This window comes from Plectrocnemia conspersa, unplaced genomic scaffold (assembly GCF_051122295.1).
Source record: "Plectrocnemia conspersa isolate PC_06_02 unplaced genomic scaffold, ASM5112229v1 ptg000005l, whole genome shotgun sequence".
NCBI lineage: Eukaryota > Metazoa > Arthropoda > Insecta > Trichoptera > Polycentropodidae > Plectrocnemia > Plectrocnemia conspersa.
Genome location: NW_028277169.1, coordinates 8,844,377 through 8,868,504, shown reverse-complemented (window position 1 = coordinate 8,868,504; position 24,128 = coordinate 8,844,377). Strand labels below are relative to the sequence as shown.

The 24,128-nt window shown below is 26.0% G+C and overlaps 1 protein-coding gene and 1 non-coding gene across 5 annotated transcripts in view; both read right to left on the bottom strand.

Moving 5' to 3' along the window:
• The window catches only part of LOC148234800 (trissin receptor-like), a 62,232-nt gene that overhangs the window by 4,479 nt on the left and 33,625 nt on the right, over positions 1-24,128 (bottom strand). Inside the window, exons 1-4 of one of the 4 annotated variants that reach the window (XM_088185699.1) lie at positions 19,495-19,575; positions 17,663-17,972; positions 11,738-11,882; positions 11,504-11,663 (exon numbers count right to left, since the gene is read on the bottom strand). In XM_088185699.1, coding sequence (XP_088041825.1) covers positions 11,504-11,663; positions 11,738-11,882; positions 17,663-17,927 — 570 coding nt within the window. In that variant the 5' untranslated portion in view covers positions 17,928-17,972; positions 19,495-19,575. Of the gene's footprint in view, positions 1-11,503; positions 11,664-11,737; positions 11,883-17,662; positions 17,973-18,880; positions 19,019-19,494; positions 19,576-24,128 lie in introns of those variants that run through there. The other 3 variants (XM_088185702.1, XM_088185700.1, XM_088185701.1) reach the window with 3 other exon arrangements.
• Positions 23,899-23,970, bottom strand: TRNAQ-UUG (transfer RNA glutamine (anticodon UUG)). The gene has a single exon. It is a non-coding gene; the product is annotated as a tRNA-Gln (tRNA).

Sequence of the window (24,128 nt, the reverse complement as noted above, 5' to 3'; positions counted from 1 at the left end):
ATGTATTCTTATATTAAAAAATATTTTTAAGCTAAGCAATATATTTTGTAAAAATTTTAATAATATTTAAAGCCTAAATCGGTTAGTTGTTAGATTATTAATTCAGAGCTATAGATTCAATCCTCGAAGCAAAGTCGATTTTTTATTATAAAAGTGGCATATAGTGATTAGATATGTATACTTATTGGACGTCCGAGAATATTCTGGTCAAGTCATAAGGAAGCAATATATCTAATTTTCTTACGTATATAAGCCTTTTTAGAAGATTGCGTATATTTCTGTACCATATTTAGTTTTATAGCCAATTGCTTTGTGGTAGTTTTTATTGCTGTTATCTAGAGCAGAACTCGGCGAATTTTTTACCTTATATTTTTTTAATGAATATATTATTTAAATTAAAAAGGTTTATTAAATCTATTTATACGGGGAATACAATTATCAATAATAATAATAATATGTTTTCATTATAAAACAAAAAAAAATATAAAAACATTTTCACTTTGGATTTGGAGAAATTATATTGTTATAGTCTTTAAGGTCCACTAGATTTCTCTACTTTGTTTTTACGAAAAATATGACAGATTCTCTTTGTGTGATTTATTTATTTATTTAAAATAAATTGAAACAGCTACTCAAATGTGTCACTATTCAAATATATTTATGACCCTTTCTAAGAAAAGCAGCAATATACTGACGTAGAAATCCATTTGAAACTCTCAAACTGCAGCTTGAGTTCAGTGAGCACAAAACTGCTATTGTATTCGTCACCAAAACTTTAACCCCAAGTTGAAGTTGTAAGCTTTGCATGCCGGGTATGATTTTGATGCTTTGAATAGTTGCCGGGTATGATTTTGATGCTATGTTTAGTCTTGGAAGCTCTGTTATTTTAACTAGAAATTTTATTGCCATTATAATTGCATAGAGCGAATGGATCTAGTACAGATTTTTATCTACTCGCATAAAAACTGACAGATTATATTATTGACATTAAGTTCGTCAAGGGCAAATCTCTGATATTAAAGATGCATTGCATCCAGATACTGTAATCAGATCATCTCCCTGATATTTATACTGATAGGTGAAGTTGTGGTCAATCCTAAGATTAATTTTGATTGTATTAAGCTCTAAATGTATATAAAAATCTACTGCTACATACTACGAAAATCGACCAAGACAATAATCATTTTATGAAAAAAAAATCGTTTATACTAATGCATAAAAATAAAACTAACATCAATTATATTAAACCTGAAGACTAAATTAAAAAAAACACAAACGAAAAAATAAATCACTACCGTTAACGATCCATATATTTTACCGAAAAATAATCAATTTCTACCGTGATTCCTTTGAGCGGTATCGCCGTACATGTACGGCGGTCGATCTTTCACTGTTTTGAGATACCCCTGATAGTTATATACTTACATATATAAACAATAAATAAAAAATATTTTTTTAAATTTGATTCAATTTGTAAATGATTTTCATAGAAAATAATAGCAATAAATTTTAGAGTACGTAAATGAACATAATAGATGTGTTATATTAATTTTTTAAAAAAATATTGAGAGCCTTTGAATTAATATAATAAATCCATAAAAGCCGAAAAATATATAAATGAATTCACGAAATTTATATTAAAAAAGTGTATAAAAAATTAATATAAAAAATAGTAAAATAAATCAAAGCAATTAAACGTTGAGAAATATTGTTTTTTTTTATAATTTACTATAAATGCAATAAATAGCAATAAAAATAAATATTAAAAAATACGTAAAATTAACTCACTCCTAGGTGTATACTAAGGTAATAACAAATATGTTTAAATTAACTCACTACTCAAAGGGTTAATTATCGAAAGTAGCGTGGGTAAAATTAATCAGGATAATGTGAAAATGTTATCTTTTATTTTATCTATATTTTTGCGAATCAATAAATTTGTCGAAAATAAAAAAGAAACAAATCAACCTATTGGATTGTTTTATAACAGTTAAAATTTTGGATAGATATATAAATTTATTAAATTTATAACGTTCAGATAATTTTTTTATGTAATAGCTTACATTAGTCATGAAAATTTTTGACATAACTCTTTTCTTTTAGACATTAAGGTATTACACGAAAAAGATGATCAGGAAATCTATATATAAATAATGTACAATTTAATAAAAACAATTAACGAGTGTTTTTATTATTTTAGAGTTGCTGAAAATACTATAGTGTTAACCTAAATGTACATTTTGTATATACATATGTATTATGTACATAAACTTTTTATAAGACAATATACAATAAAATCTGTTTATTAAGGAGTTTTATTGTTTTTAATATATTAATAAAATAAGTTTTCTACTATCCATATTTTAAAATATTACATTAAATTTAATATCACACTAGTAAAGATTAAAATAGTTAAAAAAATGTACTATGTATTTTATTGATATGTATTATATCTATTTTTTTATTCATAGTAAAAAAAACATTGGAAAGCATTGTCTATATATTAAATAATATAACAGAAATTGTATGCAAGGTGCAAGTATTAGGTACTAAAACTATATTTATTTACAGTATTTAATTATATTAGACATACATTTTAAGACAGAGTCTAGACTAGATTAAATAATTAGCCACATAGACCCATTGTTTATTAAGCTTGAAAGTATTTTTCAGTATATAAATTTATAAAATTAATATTATTATTATTTTGTTAATAATACCAATGTTTTCTATTCAAGTAATTTAATAAATCTATATACGTACCTTAGTCAGTTTTATGTATAAATATATATTTATACATAAAACTAAACGGTGACCATACAAATAAAATAATTGAAATATATATTAAGTAAGTCTTTGAAAAGTCAAATTTTTATCCAATATTTGTAAATAATTAATTAAACCAATTTTCCCAAAAGCTCTATTACTAAAATCACAGATTATCCTCTATTTACGGTTGAGAGCTCAAATTGAGTCTCAAATCCATCTGAGCCTATAAAGCTGTGCTATTTGGTGAAAATATATATTTTATCTGCAAACTATCGATATTCAACTTGTAAAGTAATTTATATATGTAGAAATTTACAAAAGCAAACTTAGAGGCTTATATATTTGCTTAACGGAATATTATTATAAATTTTATTAAAAGATAAAATTTTGTTTGAAAATAATTTAGTGTACAATATGTAATATTAAAACAATGTTAATATTCCTGAAAGTGTTTATTAACCAATTAACCATTAAAATAAAATAAATGCGTATTTCATCTGGCAAACAATGCTCATTTTCAAAGGTTTTTAAAATGTTAAAAAATACTTCAAAGAAATTTGCGATAACGATCCTAAAGTTTTAATGAAAACAACGCCTTTTGGGCACAAAAGTTTATTTTTTTATTGTTTGAATTAAATTAAATTGTAATTAGAATATTTTATGTTAGGCGTATTAAAATAATAAATATATATTAAATATAGTTTTTTTTTTAGAAATATAGTTATTTCAATAGTTATTTATAGTTTCAAGTTACCTTAATATTGAATAAATATTAGAATATAATTTAAATTAGTATTTATACACTTTTTTGAATAAATATATTAAAATAAAAATAAATTAATAAGAAATTAAAATATGATACTGTTTTTTCTTATTTTCATTACCAATATATTTTTTTATATATTATATATACTACTTATCTATTCCTATTGTAATTTCTACGATATTTTTTATATAAAACTAATTTTATTTTCAACGGATAAATATTCTGAAGTTCCCCTATAAACGAGAAATCCCCACGTAGTATCCGTTTTTTTTGGAATTTTTAATTAGTAAGGTCAAAATTAATATTATCATAGTCACCGAAACCTATTTGATATTGCCGATTCTTAAAACCAAGCGGAAGAGTCGCAATATTTGTGAAAAAATCAATAAAACACGCTCGCATAAACAAAATTAATTTAAAAACCGTCAATATGCAAATTAAACATAAAAATGTAATAATACTAATTGTCGCAGAATATAGCTTTCCAGGATGTAAATAGATCTGTTGCAATTTTGATGCAGTTTTTGGTCTTGGAAATTCGGTGATTTTAACCAGATATCTCAACGTGCATTGGAATTGTTTCGGCGTAAATCAACCCGGAACGACAAATTTTAGTTTGTATACGAATTTAAACCTTATAAATCCACTAACGCATTACTCTACCAACCGCAATTTTAAAAATTGCTGTAATTAAGGGCTCAGATCTTCGATATGCAACGCATACTTAGACCACCTTTCTGTGTTTTTTTACATTGGAAGGCGAGGTTAAAGTTATCCATAAAATTTTCTTTGACTATAATAATGCCGATTCAAAGGGTTTCAAGAGTATTGTCGAGTCCCGTTCAGTGCGTAAGCATCAAAACTATGCCCCAACGGATATTCATTATTTAAAAATCATAACCCTAACTAACTAAAATATTATTAATTTATAAATAAATAAATTAAATAAAATTAAAAATTAAAATGGGAAAACAGTAACAAAAAACTAATTAAAAACCATATTATGCAAACTGACTTTCACGTTAAAATTTAGCGCATTATTAACCACACAACTTAAAAAAGCATAACCAGCAGATCAGTTATAATGACATATAACTAAATAGTTAAAAAAAAACAAGTAATTCCACTGGTGAAAACTGAAAATATCATAGCAGAAACGTATCAGGATAAGGTAGATATGTTAGTTGATACTTTTTCTATATCTTAACCCTTTGCACTCGTATTTTTTTTTTGGTTGGGGTAGTGCCAGCTCGTATTTAATTTCAAGATTTTTTTTAAGTTCAATTTTGGGAAGTAAAAATGAAATAAAACATGTTTTGATTAATCTTTTTACAAATTAAAATTAATACAGCGAAAGATTGATAGTTTGTCAGTATTTTAGTTAAAAAACAATAAATTAAATATTAAAAATATATTATAATTTAAATACTTTAATCGAAAAAGAACTTTTTTTATTGTACTTTTTTAAATAGTTTGTAAAACGTTAACCACGAAACTTAGAAAAGAATAATTTATTGAAATGTGTTCACGAAGAATTGTACTTACTATTCACAAAAAAATAAATGACATAATATTAGGTATACATAGTATAGGAAGGTAAATGTAATGATGTTTTTAGATGATTTTTCGTCCATCGCAATCAAATGCGCGGTAAAACAAATAAATTAATTATTTAAAAAAACAGCTGAATGATGTAGCGGCAGGGGTTTATAACCATTATGAAATTTGTAAATAGCTAGATGTCATATGAATTCTGAATAATTAAAATATTGGACTGCTTGTATTTTTTTTGCACCTATCGTTTATTATCTTGCGCAATGCGCTTATTATCTTGCGCATCGCGCTCTTTCTATAGCGTTTAGCGCTCATAACATCGATTAACAATTTGCGTTCATACAAAAATTAGTGCTTACAATATAATTTAATCAAGATTAAAATTACAAAAAGCACAAGTTTTTTACTTGTTGTTTTTTTTCTTAGTAAAAGCTCAGTTTTTAGTTTTTTTAATTGTTGTTTTTTCTTGGTGAATAGTTAATATATTCCCATTAACAAGTTTTAGACTTTTTAAAAATCAAATTAAACCTATTATAAAAGATAAAAAATGTACTGTTATTTAAATAAAACATATGATAAAGTTTTAAAACATAGATAATACGAAAAATTGTTATGCACCTTACAATAAATAAAACACAAACAATATGCACATCAGCACATATGTTTTAAGCAAAAGGATACATTTTGACGATTTAACCAATGATTTTTAAAAGAAAATTTAACACTTTTGACGCTAAGTTGACGATAATGAGATTCCAAATACAGTAAAGCGAAGGTCCATATATAAAAAATAATGTAGATTAGTAAATATGGTTCCAGGACACTAACCGACTGGAAATATACTTCTTGGACAATAAGCACCCGTCAAATAACCCCCTGACAATTAACCCACCATGCAAATAACCCCCCCTGACAATTAACCTCTGCCACGTATAAAGATAATTATTTTATATAAGTTGTTAGTATTTATAATAAATGGTCATTATTTTAATAAAATAATGTTTAATACGAATAATCAGTATCAATACTAATTATTTGCACAGGTTATTATTTGTACGGGGGGGGGGGTTAATGTCCATGGGAGTTTTGATGGGGGATATATGTCCAGGGGGTATTTGTTCTGCGTTTACGTGCACTTAGGATACGAATATTTAAAATACGAAAAAGAAGGCCAAATTAAATTAGATATTTTTTTAATATATTCACTGTCTATGGCAGAGGTCAGAAAATTACGGCCAAATCCAGCCCTCTGCTTATTTTAATCCGGCCTGCAAGTAATTGTTAGATTTGACATTTAAAAAAATCAAAGTATGTGCTATAATAGAGCGGCCAACCGTCGAGTTAAGGAGCTAGCTAGGTATCACCTTATAAGGTGCTCCTATTGCTTTGGATTTCACTGTGACGTTATGCAGTTTAAATTTGACAGCATCTTCAGTGCCCACGTAACGCCTTTTGCAATAGATTTGTTCGTCTACCAGTTTTTTGGCGAGAACAGTTGCTAAAAGATAAGCACATTGTGTGTAACATCAATAGACAACTAAATAGCAGTTTTTTTAACTCAATTCGGTGGATTTAAATTATTTTCGACTCTTAACACCATTGCTGAATTCAGGCTTTCGCATGGCTCTCTAAGTCAAAATATTACATGTAGCCTTTGCCAAATAGTTAATATTTTGTATAAGTAAAGGGTTATGTATAAATAGTAGCAGTATTTATCCATTTTTAAAGGCTTCTGCAAACAGTAAGTTAATAAGTAAGTTACTGGTTTGCACTCAATTATTTATTCAAGCAGTCATTTTTCTACTAGTTTTCTACTTTATTAAATATTATTAATAAAGTAGAAAAACGTTAAAAAATTACATTTTAAAGTGAATTTCGAATAAAATTTGTAACATCTGATATTAAATAGATTTGAGAATTAGCATTTGCTGCAGATATCATGAGATTTCTTAACAGATTGAACTTAGAGCTAAAAAGAAAAACAGTGCTTATATTTAAAATTTACACCACATTTGAATATTTGAGAGAAATGATAAAGCTCATTTTAATTTTGCTTCCTGGCCCGCTGAGCTTAAAATATTTACAATCTGGTCCTTCACAAAAAAGGTTTGCCGACCCCTGGTCTATGGTATTAGACGAGTAAAATAACCTTGTCTATATTCTTCAGTCATATGTTTTACAGAGAGACTTTCAAAGTGCGTCATGGCGATTTTACAACTTTATATTTAGATTGTCTTGTATAACCGGAATGTCGCAGTCCTTAAGGCGTTGAACTGATATCCAAGAGGCTATCGGTTCAGGTCCCCGCAGCAAACTAAACATTTTAATAATAGGAATGCGCTATTATTAAAATTAGGCCCTAGCTGCTAAGCGACATTTATTGATTGTAAGCTGTAATTATAGTTAACAATATATATTAGATATCACTAATTTACAAACTGTGTTTTAAATCTTATCCAATTAAATGTGTAAGTATTGATTATGTTGTGCATAAACGGCTTTTAACAATAGTTTTTCAATGACGCATATTTGAGTCATCCACCTGTAGAGTGTTAAATATGGATACATTTTTATAAGTACAATACAATCCTAAAACTCACTGAAAAAATATGTCTTACAAGACTTTTAACCCTTTCCCCGCGGATGACTTCTATGGATGTCATCAAGAAAATCGCCAGTACTCGTTTGACATTTAAAGGTGCCGTAAACATTTGAGCCTAATAAAATGGCTTTTTAGTATAATTTAAGGCTGTAAATCAATTATTTGAACCATAATATTTTTAAAAATATGGCATGAATAGGTGCCCCCACATATTAACAAATTTCGAAATGGCGCTCAAAAATATCAGCTGTGGTGATAATATAAATGCAATTGGGGCCAGGCCCCACCCAATTTTTTCGTACATAAAAAAAAATAGGTGGGGCTGGTAAAGTTTTATTATATTTTGTGAAAATGATCAAATTTTATATTTAGACAAATATTCTACAAGTTTTTTGTATGTATTTGCCCATTTGAGGCAGAAATGATAAATATTACATTGTTTTTTTTGTGGGGATCTGTTTTGGATTGGCAGGCGTTTTTACACCTAGAGCGAACCAGCGTAGTTTGGCCTCGTGGCTTTATTTTTGAATTTTTAAGTTTTGAATTTATTAAAACAGTTCTTAAAAATATAAATAAATTGATCATAAAAAATTATTACATTAAAAGATTATCCTAAAACTTAAAACTTTAAATACTTGTACCAGATTTAAAATTGGTAAAAATAGTCTTAGCATAAACGCATACTATTACTGTCACAGTAATAATATCACGGTTAATATCGAATTCATCGTCACGTCCTTAAAAATTCAATATTATATCGTCATTCGTAATTATATGGATAATTTTTAAAAGAAAATCAATATATTTATTTATAAATAATTAAAACACAGATTACTAATTCTGTTTTACATAATTTAGCTATTTACTAGCTCGAAAATATATTAAATGTGTCGAGACTAATATTATCGTTTGAGTTGAGTACCCAGGTCGATAGTTGTCAATCGCTCATTTTATTAGTGCGAGCGAGTAAGCGAGCTCTGCTTGCATAACGGCATCTCGCTCTTTTTTCCGTCTTACAAATTTTATTTTTATTTCATAACAGACCCACAATATAAAGTAATAATTATGCACAATTAGAGCATATGATCCCGTTTCATCCCATATCATAAAAATATAGATGCCCTTTGAAGGAAAAAATCAGTTTTTGAGCAATAATTGACAACCTAAATCTGTCAGTCTAGCGCGATGCCGTCCTAACACCGCGCGCTTTGACCATGCTCCGATGAAAAATTTTACAATAAACTTACACTTGTAAATTAAAAATTATTGAGTTATTTGCATAAGTTAAAAATTCAATATTACTGAAATGTGTTTAACAGAAGTCTTTTTAATATTAATAAATTGAAATTTTCAAAATTTGCTTGAACACAAAGCCAATAAATGCATTCAAAGTTTTGTCGACATATTGTCGACGTTCGAGTGCAACGCTTGAAATACGATGTCGACACATAGTCGACTTACGAGCGCAAAGGGTTAAAAACTCGCTAAAACACTCTAAAACTTAAAACTAAGTATAATAGACCCCCCAATAACACGGTAATTTGAGAACGTGCTATTTGGATATACTCTCTTTGGGAGATACTCTTCCTTTGGCTCGCTCACACATAAAGTAACGAGCATCCAAATAACACGTCCCTGATTTACCGTGTTATTGGGGGGTTTACTGTATATGGATCAATAAAAAAAAATAAAAGCATTCGTGGTTGATGAATATTCAATTAGAAATAAAGGCTCAAGGGAAATTTTATTAGTTATTAAAAAAAAATTAAATAAAAAAAATGTCCTGGAATTGACAGATTAAATAACACGTTGGAATTAGCATTCATTAGGTAACAAGCATCTTGAACGCCTGCCTATCTTTTAGATATTTCCCTAATATTAGAAAAACCGCATAAATTCATAACATAAAAAACGATAAGGGCCTTCATTTAGTAAAATATTTATAAAATATTTTTTTTAAAATAACCTTTTGGAAATAAAATTATTTACAAATAGCTTTAGACACGATGTGGTAGGCTGATTTAAATAATATACTATACAAAAACAAAATCTCTGACAATCTGCTACGTCTAATTAGCTCATACCTGAGAAGTAGAAGCTTTATTGTTTCACTAAATATTTAACACTCGATATCGCGTAAAATTCCAGCTGGAGTTTTTTTATGTATACAAACGGTATCGCAAAAATAAAAAAAAATACACGTTTATTTATCTACACTGACGATACAGATATTTTAACAAGTGTTTTTGGTCTTAAACTAATCACGAATAAACCGAATAAAAACAGTAGCAAATATTTCCACAAAACGTATACAAACTTTGTCTCTATCTCTCTAAAATGGGTGAGCAGTAAAATTGGAAACAAGCTTAAAATATCTGGGTTTACATCTGAACTTATATTTAACCATCGCTCTAAAGAGCTTTCCGGCATTGAGGCCCTTAAACTGATATTTAATATGAATGATAATTTTAATTAATTTGTTTGTCCGGTGTGGAGTAACACTATTAATATCAAACTTATCGTTTTAAATTATAATTTAATATGAAACTATAAGACTCATATAATATATATACATTTGATACTTCATAAAAAATCATATTAGGCTTTAAATACCAACAAAAAAGAACACTGTCATAGAAGAAAATATTTAATGAAAGTACACTAGTCCACTAATCTCGTTTATCGGTGACTACGATAAAAATAACATTAAATTTAAATACAAGCACATATTGCTTTAGAGGCTAAATACAACATATCAATAGTTCTAGATCTTTAGTGAAATGTACTTAAATTATTACTTAATTTATTATTTTTACCTCTACATTAAAATTTTTTTATCGCTGGAATGGCTAACGTTTTTTATTTTTTTCTTTCAATTATACCAATGTTTTATTTTGTATTATTATTTATTATTAAATTGTAGCTAATTAAAAATTGTAAACATGACAATGGTTACTGACCAGTAAAAGGTATAATATATTATAATTAATTTATTTGTAAAAATATTTATAATATTAAAAAAAATATTTAATAAAAAAAATGCTTTTCAATAAAATATAAATTTGTGTATGAACCTGTATCTATTATTTAAATTATACTTTTTGATTATTTATAATAAAATTATTTTAATATAAACATATTTAATTGTTAATTATTTAATATTTAAATAGGAGAAAATAATAAAAAAAATTAGGAAATAAATAATGTATATATAAGCTAAAATTTATATTTTATGATAATTTTGTGATGTATAAAAGACTTCAAAATTTTGTAATATATAATTATATTAATTTTGTTTTTCTCAATTATATATAAATATGTCTATGTAAGACGTCAATTAACTATTTTGTTGCTTAAAACTCAAAGCCGTAAAAAGCAAATAAATCTAACGAACTTTCTACATATCTTGTAGTTGCTGATTCTGAACTTAATACTGCTTTAATTAACTTGAATTTTCTTTGTCTCTGTTTAATAAATAAGCTTGTATATATATGTATCTATATGTAAATACAATTAAATAGCAAGTTTTAATTAAAAGTCATTTTTATTTAAGGTAATATAGTACGTTCGACATCTGTACGTGTATGCATACTAGAAAAATCTAGTACAAGATAATAAAAATTCAATCTCGTACATATGTCGACCGTTGCAGTTTTGCTAGCAGTATCGTATGAGAATGTGCTTTATACTATTTATTTTTTGAGCATGTGGTTGGTATTATTTTATTATGAATATCTCACATGAATAAAATTGAATTCGAACTCGAATAAGTATCAGGGTTAAATAATCGCGACAGCGTAACTTGAACTCACCCTGAGACGATTCGGCGTTAGTATCTGCTTACAAGTAATTGGATGGATTATGGCAAAGTATCTCTCTGTACATATAACCACTAAGATGAAAATAGAGGCCGTGTAGCTTAGCGAGTGAATAAATTGGTACATTTTACACAAAAAATCGCCGAATATCCAACTGAAATATAAAGCAAAGTTAAAATTTGTGGTTGCGCAGGATTGTGATGAAAAAGGAGTTAATTTATGACTCACCTTGGCGCTAAGTAAATAGATAAATTTTGGAAGACGCAGAATAAACCTACACACAGATCTGCTAGGGCCAAGTTTGCGAGAAAGAAGTTGGTGATCGATCGCAGCCTCCTCGATAGCGTCACGACCAATATAACCAACAAATTTCCTGAAACAAACAACAGACATTTTTTATGATCATATATTTGCATTATTATTTATTAAATTGTACTTTATTTCAAATTAAGAATAGTGAGAAAAAAATCGTTACTGTAAAATTTGAAGCAAATATAATTGAATTTTTATTGAATTTATAATTTTGCTCACCCTGTGGGTAAATTTATTCGCAAATTATTAGATGAGTTTTAACGTCTATGTATGTATGTGTATAACATAAATAGTAATAGTAGATTTATATAATGAAAACACTCATTTAATTTGTCCTCGTTGATTATATCAGCGAATTACAATCAGATTTTTTTTTATTATAAAATATTACAATACAACTATTAGGGCTCTGAATAATTATTAATAATTAAATTTGATAATAAATTTACAATACTAGTGTTGCTAACTACATTTAAAGAAAATAAAATATTTAATTTATAGTTATTATTTATTACAAAAATAAGTGAAGCTTTATTTTTTATTTAATTTGTGTTACATATTGCTACTACAACCTGCTTTTTAAATAGGAACGATGCTAATTTACTATAAATAAGTTAATAGTTAATTAAAATTTACATTTATAAAAATAGTCATTTTCAAGTATTTACTCTTAACTAATTATATTTTATTATGATACAAAAATAAAATCTATATAAAATTATGCACTGAATTTTTTTTAGTTTTTTACAATTTTTAGGTAATTCCAAAGTTGATGCAGTTTTTTTTATTAAAGCAAATAAAAAACATTAAAAAAAAATATTTTTATTAGTCGAAATATTTTTTTTTAAAAATATGTAAAACATTTTCCCACTTCTGTCATTTTTTTAAATTCCATTAGCATAAATTTTTGAAAAATCATTAGTGTAAAATATTCCGATAGCCCGATTTTTAAAACGTCTCAATTTTGTTTTTTTTTCTATCTAGAAAGTGTCGCAGCAATTGAAACAAATGGTAATCGGAAGAAGCAAGGTCTGGAAAATAAGAAGAATGAGATCCAACTTTTTAGATGTTATCAAGAGTCAATTTGGCCACATGGGATGCACATTGTCGTGTTGTAGAACTTTCTTGTGTAAGATAACCAGTTAATTACAATAAGCTCGCTGTTACTGCTTGGTCAGGTTTGAGAGTTTCGCAATGCACAATCCCTTTGCAATCCTACCATAAATACAAAATAATAACGGGCTTCAAAGTAGGGTTTTTTACCTTTGGATAACTACTGACTTCTACAATAATTAATGGCATATTATGATCATTAAATGATCAACAAAAGGTAACCAGTTTCAAGATCCAGAAGCTCTTGGGATATGCGAATACACGCCGACAATTCGTATGGAACCGATACACTTTGATTCCAAGCCTTCCAAATATTTTGTATGTGTCTATGCACTGTTGAGTCGGACAAGTATAGTTTATTGGCAAGCTGATAAATAGTTAAAGTGGGAATTATACCCATTTCTGCAACCAAATCTATTTTTGCTGGTCTCACACATCGAGGAATATTCCTGCTATCCTAATTTTTCGTTCAATTTTTTTTATCTTCCCTGACATTTATATATATTTAATGAATTACTTAGCACATGAAAAATGTTTTTAGTGGCCCTAGTCAGTACTTACATAAAATTTCGTTTAAATTAAAAACTAAGTAAAAATTTTGCCATTGTAAATTTAACACTTTTACTGTAACAAAATACACAAAAATTATTTTGAAGCAGGGCTTAAGCAATTTTTTCGTTTTAGTTGCTTAGTTGTTAAATCAGTTGTTTAATGATATTATTTTATTATGGATTACAGTCACTTTGAAGTTCTGATTTTATTTGCGACAAAAATAAGATAAATTAATTTATATGTAAAATTACAAACTGCTTTTATTATTTTGCGATTTTTAGTTTTTCTTAAATACAATTTATTGTCATCATTTTTACGATGATTTTTAATTAAACATTAATTTTATTTAAACACAATAATATGTTACATATATTTTATAGTGTAAAGCAAAGAATTTATTTAACGCTTTGAACGGTACCGCCGTACATGTACGGCGATCGATCTTTCGCTGTTTAAGCTGATCGATCTTTCGCTGTGAAGAAATAATAAATAAAAAATATTATATATGATTAAAATACTTTTTAAAATTTGATTTATAGAAAAAATTATCAGGGAATTAAAGAATACGAAATAAATGAACATAAAAAAATATTTTAAATCAATTTTATAAAAAATATTGAGAGCCTCTGAATTGATATAAAAAAATCCACAAAGACTGAATAATATATACTAAAAATATGTTAAATAAATTAACGAAATTTAATAATAGAAGAGCGTTGAACTAAATTATTAAAACACACTAATAGAAAAAAAGTAGTATAATAAATCAAAGCAATAAAACGTTAAGAATCATTGATTTTTTTCTATAATTCAATATAAAATATAAATGCAATATAAAATAATAATAAATAAATATGTAAAAGAATACTTAAAATAAATACACTCCCAGGGGTGTACTAACAAGTTAAGAAATGTGTATAATTTAACTCACTACTCAAAGGGTTAATCTATGTATATAATATTTGATTTTAAAAAATAAACAACAATAAATTTGAATTGGACTTTTTGCAAATAATTTATATCAAAAATATATTACTCAGTAATTTTGTAATTATTTGCTACAAAACAAAAAAAAAGTTATATAAATAAAACTACACATTGATCTTAATTTTTCGCACTTTTACCTAGCACCTAATTAGCACTTTTATTATGCAGTGCAGTACTTATTAGGTTTTTTCAAAGCAAATACAAGGCAAATCAAGGCAAAACTGTATATATTAACTTATTTAAAACCAGTAAAAAATTACAAAATATATCTTCAATAATATATTTTAGATTATTTAAAAAAAATTAATTAATAAGCTTAAAATAAATTAAGCTTTGCAATGTATAATACAAACATTACTAGTTTTTCTTATATTTGTGACAAAAATCTAGCTAATTATTTAATACTATAATACGATACTAAACGAGGATATATATAAAATAAATAAAAAATATTATTCCGTAGTAATACTTAAGTACCAATTGGATATTATTCTTTTCAAAGAAATATAACCTTAAATTAATTCAGTGGGTATCTTAGAAAGGTTCAGAGAATGTAGACCTCTCTTCCTAGAATACTTCATAGTTAATTTTCTATATTGTTTCATGGCGAGCTATGTTGAAGGGTTAGCATTTATTATAATATACGACAAAGGTCTCAACGCTTCAGGAATTTGCCTAACATATTTTATAATATAATAAATCCAAATATGCACATACATAAAACATAGTGAAGTATTCGTAGGAGCACAGTTTTTAAAATTAATAATATTTTATAAATTATCGTAAAATTATGCAATCAATTATCATAAGCATAATAAAAGCATCATGTTTACTACATTTAGATTAGGAAAGAGAATAATTTATTAGTAACTATTAACTTCTGGTATAACCCTAGCTTTTTCGTGCATGTTAGTGTTTATTCGTTACAAACCAAATGTAATTCCATATTACAGCTACGTTTTTATGGTCCATAAAACTGCCTTTTTACGTTCCACAACACCTTTTGTCCATTATCGATCCTTAATAATTAGATATATACCTTTAAGGCAAAAGGTTTTTATAAATAATTAGTTTAATATAATTATGTTTAATGAATACACATTGTATCTAAATAATTTACTTTTCTGTAGGTATTACGTATGTATTAAATTCACGCTAAAAATAATTAAACGCATTCTATATCATAATAAAAAATAATGTTTCATATTAGAAATAGTTACTAATCTATATATCTAATAATGTATTTAAATCAAAAACTAATTACTTTACTTTAATATTAAATTATATTGAAATTTCACCCTAATAATGTCTATTGCAAACACATCAATACAATGGGTATCTTCTTAATTACTTGTGTATTAATTTAATTTATGATACAAATTGGTGTTTACATTAGATACACAATAGTTTCGTTGATTATTTGTTGATATTTGCAACTTGTGCATTTTTTTAAATAATATTAAATATACGTTTTCATATAATTATTATATTAGTGAACATAAATTATAATATAGTTTAATTTACGGTTAATTATTAGGCTTTAATGTTAATCTGTAGTGAAATTCCAACATAATTGTGTCTAAGGAATACATTGTCTTAGGATAAACAGTTATTTAATGTAATATGTATTATTGGCAACACAAAAATTAGTAGAATGGTTTAATTAGTACTCCTTACATTTAACTACATTGTTAATACAGTTATCTAAGACTATGATGCTATAAAAAATATGATTCATTGTAAAAAATATAATTTAAACATAAAAAAACTTTATTTTAGATATAAAATTAATCTTTCACTTGAAGCTAATAAATAATAAGAAATATTTTTTAAATTTTATAATGGTTGCCTTATATGTTATAAATTTAAAATGTTAATATCATATTTTATCAGCTTTTGCAAAAAGCTTTACTATTATTTTACTTTAAAGCATTGTGCTTATTTAAGCTTTTTAAGAATATTTATTAAAATAATTTATGTCATAACCAAAAATTTAATACATCTACGCAATATTTTTTCGGAAAAAAATATACCTGATATATAAGACTTAGCTTGATTTAAATTAATCATCACATTATATATCTGTGAGATTAGGAAAATCTAGAAGAACCAAATATTGATGATCGATTAAAATTAAAATAATATAATAATTATTTATTACATTGTCCTAGACACATCAGAAATTTAATTTTAATATAAAAAAATATTTTATTATTAAAATATTAAAAAAAAATTGTTTTTGAAAAAACGTTTTTTTTAAAATCGAAATTTTTAAAAGCTTTACGAAATTTTATTATAGCAATGTTTATTTGATAAAAAGCCAATATTGATTTTCTAAAAACTAAACGATTTTTCAAGCTATTTATAGATTAAAAAAATTTGCGTGGCTATTGTGCAACACAGGTTGCTGTGCTAATTTATTAGCGATATTTTAAAGTCAAAACCTTGTCGATTTGCCGATTTAAAAATTTCATTGGCACTTCGACAAATCAAATACAAAAGAGTAAAATAAATATTGAATGATATTTTTGTGATTAATACATAACGAATAATTAATGACAGATTGTACTACATTTTTACCATAAAATTACGAAAACACAATTTGTTTTTTTTAATAGTTTGATAATAAAATAACTTATATTCGGTATACAAGTTTTAATATATAGCGCTCTAGCCGTGATAACGTAGATAGATGTTTATTCTTATTTTATTAAATTTTAAAACGCATTTGACTGAGTTATGAGAGAATAATGATAATGTGTTGTGAATTTATCCTATTAAATAATTCATCAGATGATATAGAAATATAGCCAGGAGTGATTTTATTTTCTATGATTTTAAACAATCGTTAACACTAGCAAAAATAAATAATTTATGTCACTAAATAACCTCACTTAATAATATGTATAAATAACAGAAGCTTGTATAAAAATCGGCTATAAATTATTTTTTTATTAAGAGTGCCTAATGAGATTATGAACTATATATATGCGCAAGATTAAAATTACAAAGATAAGCAGCATATTAAATACACATATTTTTTATTATTAAATGGAATTATTTTGACATTAATATTATTGCAACATTTTTTTTATTTGTGCATTATATTTAATTAGTGCAACATTTACTAAGCAACAGTTTTCTTAGATCTAAGATAAATTAAAATATTATTAAAAATTAGTTACTTACCAAAAAAGCAACAGCAGAACACTATAGTGTATAGAGCTATGAATATGGCTCTGACATCTGTCCTGTCGAATATGTAGTCGTTCAATATCTCATCATCTTCGTTTAACAGCGTAGAGATGTTCACATTGTGTACATCGGTCTTTACTGACGTAAGGATTGTTGTGTCATATATAAAACTGCTCTCGTTTTTTCCCAAACCGCCGTACAGAAAGTCCATATTTTCCATTCTGTCTTCAACAGTGTCCTCCCAATATTTCATAGTCATTTTTCACAAAAACAGATGTACACACATAAACACAAAAGATCACTGCTGAAAGTTAATTTGATTTTATATATTAAGACCACACATAATAAAAAAATAATAACACAAATCATTACTGAATAATTAAAAATAATTGCGATAAAAAATGCGCAATAAGATTTCCCTTTGAACGAACTCAGTGATGGATTTACGCGAATTTTAAACGAGAAGAAAAAATATCAAAAGAGATGCTGCATTATTTTAATTTGTTTTAAATTATTTACAAAACATAGATACGTTTAAAAATAATATTTTGAACGCTTTTACATTTTTTGTTATTATTCTAATTTATTATGAATAAAATATTTATTATAAGATATCAAGGAATAATACACATATGTAATAGTATTACATATAAAGAAATTTTCTATTATTATTATTATATAAAAATATAAATAAAATGTAAAATTTGTTTATTAAACATATTTAAAAACAGTAAAAAAATATTATTGTATTATATTAGGTAATATTAAAATTATTTTTTTAATTTACGTTTCAACAGTCTGTGTTGGTGCACATCTGGACTTCATATTTCAATATTTGTAAAAAAAATTGGGCCTCAATATTTACGATAATAGAACTTACAATTTATACAAAATTGCATGTTATATGAATTTCTGAAAAAATGGCAACTACCGCCATTAAAAATATTTATTTAAAATTAGTGAATTTGTCTGTAGGCTTTATATCATTCACCCTATTTTTTAGACCTTGCTCCATCCGATCAATGCATAACTTTTTAGATGGAAAAGCAATAGGATTATTTTGCATCAAATCCTTTAGCATTCCATACTAATTGATTTAAAAAAATTAACAAGAGATGACACAAAATTTTACATACATATAAATACATTATATTTTTAATTAAAATAAAAATAAATATCATTGAGTGATTTTTTTTATTCATTTTGTATTACCTTATACATATATTGTATTGCATGTTTAAAATGCTCCAAATATATATTTTTTTAATATTTTATTAATTTATATAAGCTGTTTGTGAAAATATTTTTTAATAACACAACACTATAAAAATTCAACATAAATTTAATAATGTGTATTTTTATATATTAGAAATAACCCACGCTGTTTGAAAAATGTATATAAACTTTTTCATCTGCGATTATTTGCTTAAAAAATATAATGCCTTACATTTTGCAAAGAACCCTAATAAATTAAATGCTTTACATTTTGCATTCTAATTTTTCCATATACTTTAATACCTGACTATTAATATTATACTTTTTATTCTATTATTCGAGAGTCTCTTTTTTTTAATTAATACTTAAACGTAGTTATTTGCATATTTTTTGCCAATTAAAAAAAAGTTTTTTTGAAAGAGAAAAGCTTTTATTATTCAACTTGATATTGCTACATTAAAGCTTATGAGATTTATTTAACTATTTTTATCCGCTTTCACCGAGATAAACGAAAATGTAAACTGACTTAATGAATATATTTCTTCAAGCGAAATATTATCAATTAAATATTTAACATTCAAAGCCAGAACGTAATTAAGAAATTAATTCACTTTAAAATTATGCAGATTAACGATAAATAGCAATGCGATTTTTTTGCGATGTGTATTTGACGCGACACTCGAATTCACACTGACTCTAAATAAATATTATATTTAGACTAGATACAAGCAGATATTTATTTTTAGTACAAATCGTTTCAGCGTCTAATAAAAATGTTGATCCTATGAGTATCTTATAAATATATCACCTACGTTTAATTGTACTCGCTTAAGAATCTAGACTAATAAATTCTAGACGTCACATAAGTCAAAAATATTGTCTAGATTTTTTTCACAGCCTTTGTACTTGTTTATAAAAATACAATGTATTTTAAAAAAGGTATTTACCTGCATATAATATTTTTGTGCACGTACACCTAATTTATATACCTTGCGTGAGTAATTAAATTAAAAAATATTATGAAAGAGTAAATTGTTGATACTGTTAGAATGAGAAATAACTTATTCACATTAGGAGGTGATTTGCTCGTTTATTAATCGCCTGGAAACCACTTTCTCGAAGAACACGTGTTTAATTAAATCATTCACGAGCGTGCACACGTTTAGTATATTCTCAATGTACTTTAAAATTCTAAATACGTTTAAATAATTTAATAAAGGCTAGCTGTGGACGTATTCAGAGTCGTTATGCAATAGTGCTTGGAATAACTTACTTCTTAAGACACTTCACATTCCAAGCTAATGTTTATCAAAATGGGCAAAAATATATTTACTAAATTCTAACTGTATATGAAAACCTGAATACTCACTTAATTGCAAAAATATAAAAAGTGCAATGGTGTTTAAATAAAATAAATTTAAATTTAATTAAAAGTACTCCAATACAAAATAATTGTTTGCATAATAAGATAACGACGTTTCTCAAAACCACATTTACACAGCTTCCCGAGAACGATAGAAAGCGTTAATTAATCTAAAGAAATTTCAGTGACATATAGTTTCATGATCAGATCCATTTTCCATTCAAGTGGAAAAATCGATTCTTTCTTGCTGATTGGCAAAGAATTTATTCCAAATGACTCCTAAGGCATTTACTAAATATTTTTTGCAGCTTGTGATAAATTCTACAAACGGCAAACAAATAAAATAACCGCCTCTGTAAAAATACGTGATGCTAATTCGGCATTAGCAAAACATGCGTATAATAAATCCACGCAATTAACTTATCTTCCATCAGGACTTTGACTATAAAAACAATCCTTTTGTTCGGACTAAGCGGGAAGCGGTTGCGATAGAAATCAACAAAGCATTTTCATTGAACAAAAGAGACGACGGAAAAATGATTCCAAGATCTTAGTTTCCAAATTCTGAGCAGGGTGAAACTGGTTAGCCAAAATTACAGATTAACACTTTTATTCGCAATAGATAAAAATAATAAATTAAATACCAAAAAAAAGTTGGCAAGGTCAAGGACGAAAGCGACAGTTAAACTCTGAAGATGAAGAGTGACATACTATTCGAAACGTTAGACTCTCAAATGAAAGTAATATCGTGAAAATATGATAAAAATTTAAAATCTAATATAATTTATTTTTACAGAGCGGAAATTTACAAAAAAATAATAACTTCAGTGTACCAAAATGTGATCTTGAGTTCATATTAAATTAAGGAGATATTTTATTATAAGATTTAAAAGACCTTTTTTGAAAAGAACTTTATGCTTGCTATCTGAAAGTTTGTCTACTTTATGAAATGACTATAAAGTTTAGTTGTGAAGGATTATGGTGAGAATTATGGTTTAAATAGCGATTTGTATGTGTTTTTCCTATAAACCGTGTGTCCAAATGTTAAAAAAAGTATCTATATGCCCTAATTTACTCTACGTGTCTTATAACGATACATATACAAAAGTAAAAGCTATGTTGTTCCATGAAATAATGAAAACTCTTCTGAGGAGTTCCTCAGGGAAGTTTTCTTGGGCCGTTTCTCTTTATCTTAAGTATTAATATGCGCTAATTTTAATATATAAATAGCAGTACGTGTCTGATAACAATAAACATAGAGAAAAAAAAGCTATGTTGTTCCAATAAATAATGAACACTCGATACCGCGTAAAATTCCAGCTGGAGCTCCTCAGGGAAGTGTACTCAAAACGTTTCTCTTTATCTTGTATACGATTAATATCACAAATATAAAAAATACGTATGATGATAAAGCTATTTTAACAAGTGTTAACGGTCTTTAAACCAACTGTGAATAAATTTAAAAAATCTCAAATAAATATTTTGAGTAGTAGAAAATTAAAATCAACTGAATTATTTTTACAAAATGTAGACAAGCTCTGCCATCACATCTTCAAAATAAACAGGGCAGTAAAGTAAAATAAAAAACAAGCGATTAATATCTGAGCTTCTGGGCTATAACATTTAGAACTTGGCTCTGAGTAGATTGCCGCCATTGCGGCCCATAGATCAAAATATAGTAGAAAGAGCATGTTACATTAACTACTCAAAATGGTTATTAATTATTATAAACAGAATATACCGGTCCGTATCTGGAAAATCTCCCGACTGATAAATTTGTTGAATAGAAAATTCACTGACCCCGTAATTCGTTGAACGGAAAGTTCACCGATTCTACAATTGATCGTCGAAGTGGATCTTTTTAATATTTTCGTTTGATCCAGTTTCAATGAAATATAAAATGAAGGGGTCTAAGACGTTTCATCACCGGCTCATTAAATATTTTTATCGTCGCCTTATTTTTTTTTAATCATTTTACTTAAACTATCTTTTTATTATTTGATCAAATTTTATTTACCGAATTATTTGGCAAAATCCAATCGCAATAAACGCCTCAAAGAAGCTTTAGTTGGGTATTATGAACATTAATTAATAAAATATTTTATAATACTTTCTGTGTCTCATTCTTTTTTATTTAAATATTTTTTGTCATTTTATCAAAAATACTTAAAATTATTCTATAGAGACAAACAAATTGAAAAATAGAGACAGCTTCTATTAATGTTTTTTATAAAGAAATATCAACAACTACACATGCATACTTAAGGATGTTAATTAAGTTTAAAATAAATATCGACCCTTAAATATTAATATAAACGAAAGCGATTTAAAACTTATCTCTTTATATTTAAACTTTATTAAATCAATTTTAACGGTTTATTAACAATAAAGTATATTACTTTTTCTATGTAACAATTAATATTTTTTCTGTTTTTATGGAAATGATACAGTTTTAAAAAAAATATCAACAATAAATATACAACATGTATTTGTTATATTAAATGGTTTCACCATAGTTGTTATGCAGAAAAATCGTTTTGTAATAGATAACTAAATGCATACTTAATAAATATTAGCAATAAATAATGTAGTATTTGATTATGTCTTCTATAATATATAGAAGTATATAAATAATATTTTTTTAAATAATTAAAGATTAGTAACAATACATTGATTAATATTTTTTAGCCAAAAACAAGATGCAGTTATTCTATTCACCATATTTCTGTTCTCACAAATCAAGAGGATATTAAATGTACAACTTTTTGTGGCCTCAGAGTAGATAATGGAAATAAAAGAATCCATGATTTTTATAAATGTTGTTAATATTGAAAAAAACTTTATCTAATAAGATTATTTTTTAGGCTCTGAAAAAATAAATATTTTTTTAGACCTCTTATATAAAATGTGCGATTTTCGCCATTCAATGTTAAAAGATTAATTTAAATTTAGTATCTCATCTGTATGGATTATATGTAATCATAAGATTTCCAGATCACGTTTTTCGTATTCTGTAATTAAGCAAGTAATTCGTGAAAGTTTAACCGAGCGAAGCGCCGTTTCCTAAAAACCGGAACGTGGTTTCGGTTCGACGATTTTTTTTGAACCGCAAAAGAGCTTTCAAGTGTATCGAATGAATTTTAAGTTATAAATAAATCACTTTGCATTATTTAAGTATTTTGCATAAAATTGTATACGCAGATCAGTTGAAATGAATTAAAAAAATAAATAAATAAATTTATATACATTTGCATATGTATCCACGTATATAATATGTACTTAATTTATAACAATTAAATATTAAGTTTATTAAAAAAAATAAAACAATAAATATTTACAAAATATTGCATTTTCTTATAGTAAATGATATTATGAATATTAAAAAAAATATTTATATATGTATAAATAGTAACCTGTGATTTTTTAAATATTTACTTCTAAATTTTGCTACTTTAGTTGCATTTTATTACTCTAGTTAATAAAAATAAAATGTGAGTAGCATACCGCAAGTTTTACTAAAGTTTTATTGAGTGTTACGTAAAATCTATTAATTAATGTAATTATATAGGTGTGTAATGACCATTTGTCAGATTTTTGTTTAGAGTAAATTATATAATAATAGCACTGTATTTTTATTAATTAAAAAATAAATAGGTTCCACCGAGATTTGAACTCGGATCGCTGGATTCAAAGTCCAGAGTGCTAACCATTACACCATGGAACCGTCATGGTCAATTTCAGCTCAAATAACTATTTCGTTCCCTAAGTTGTGTGGTCCACTTTTAGCTCATCCATAAAATTAAAAACATCAGATTTTAATTTTTAGCCATCTCTGGTGGCATTGTATGACATTAATATGTCTGTTCCATTTCTTTTCATTGT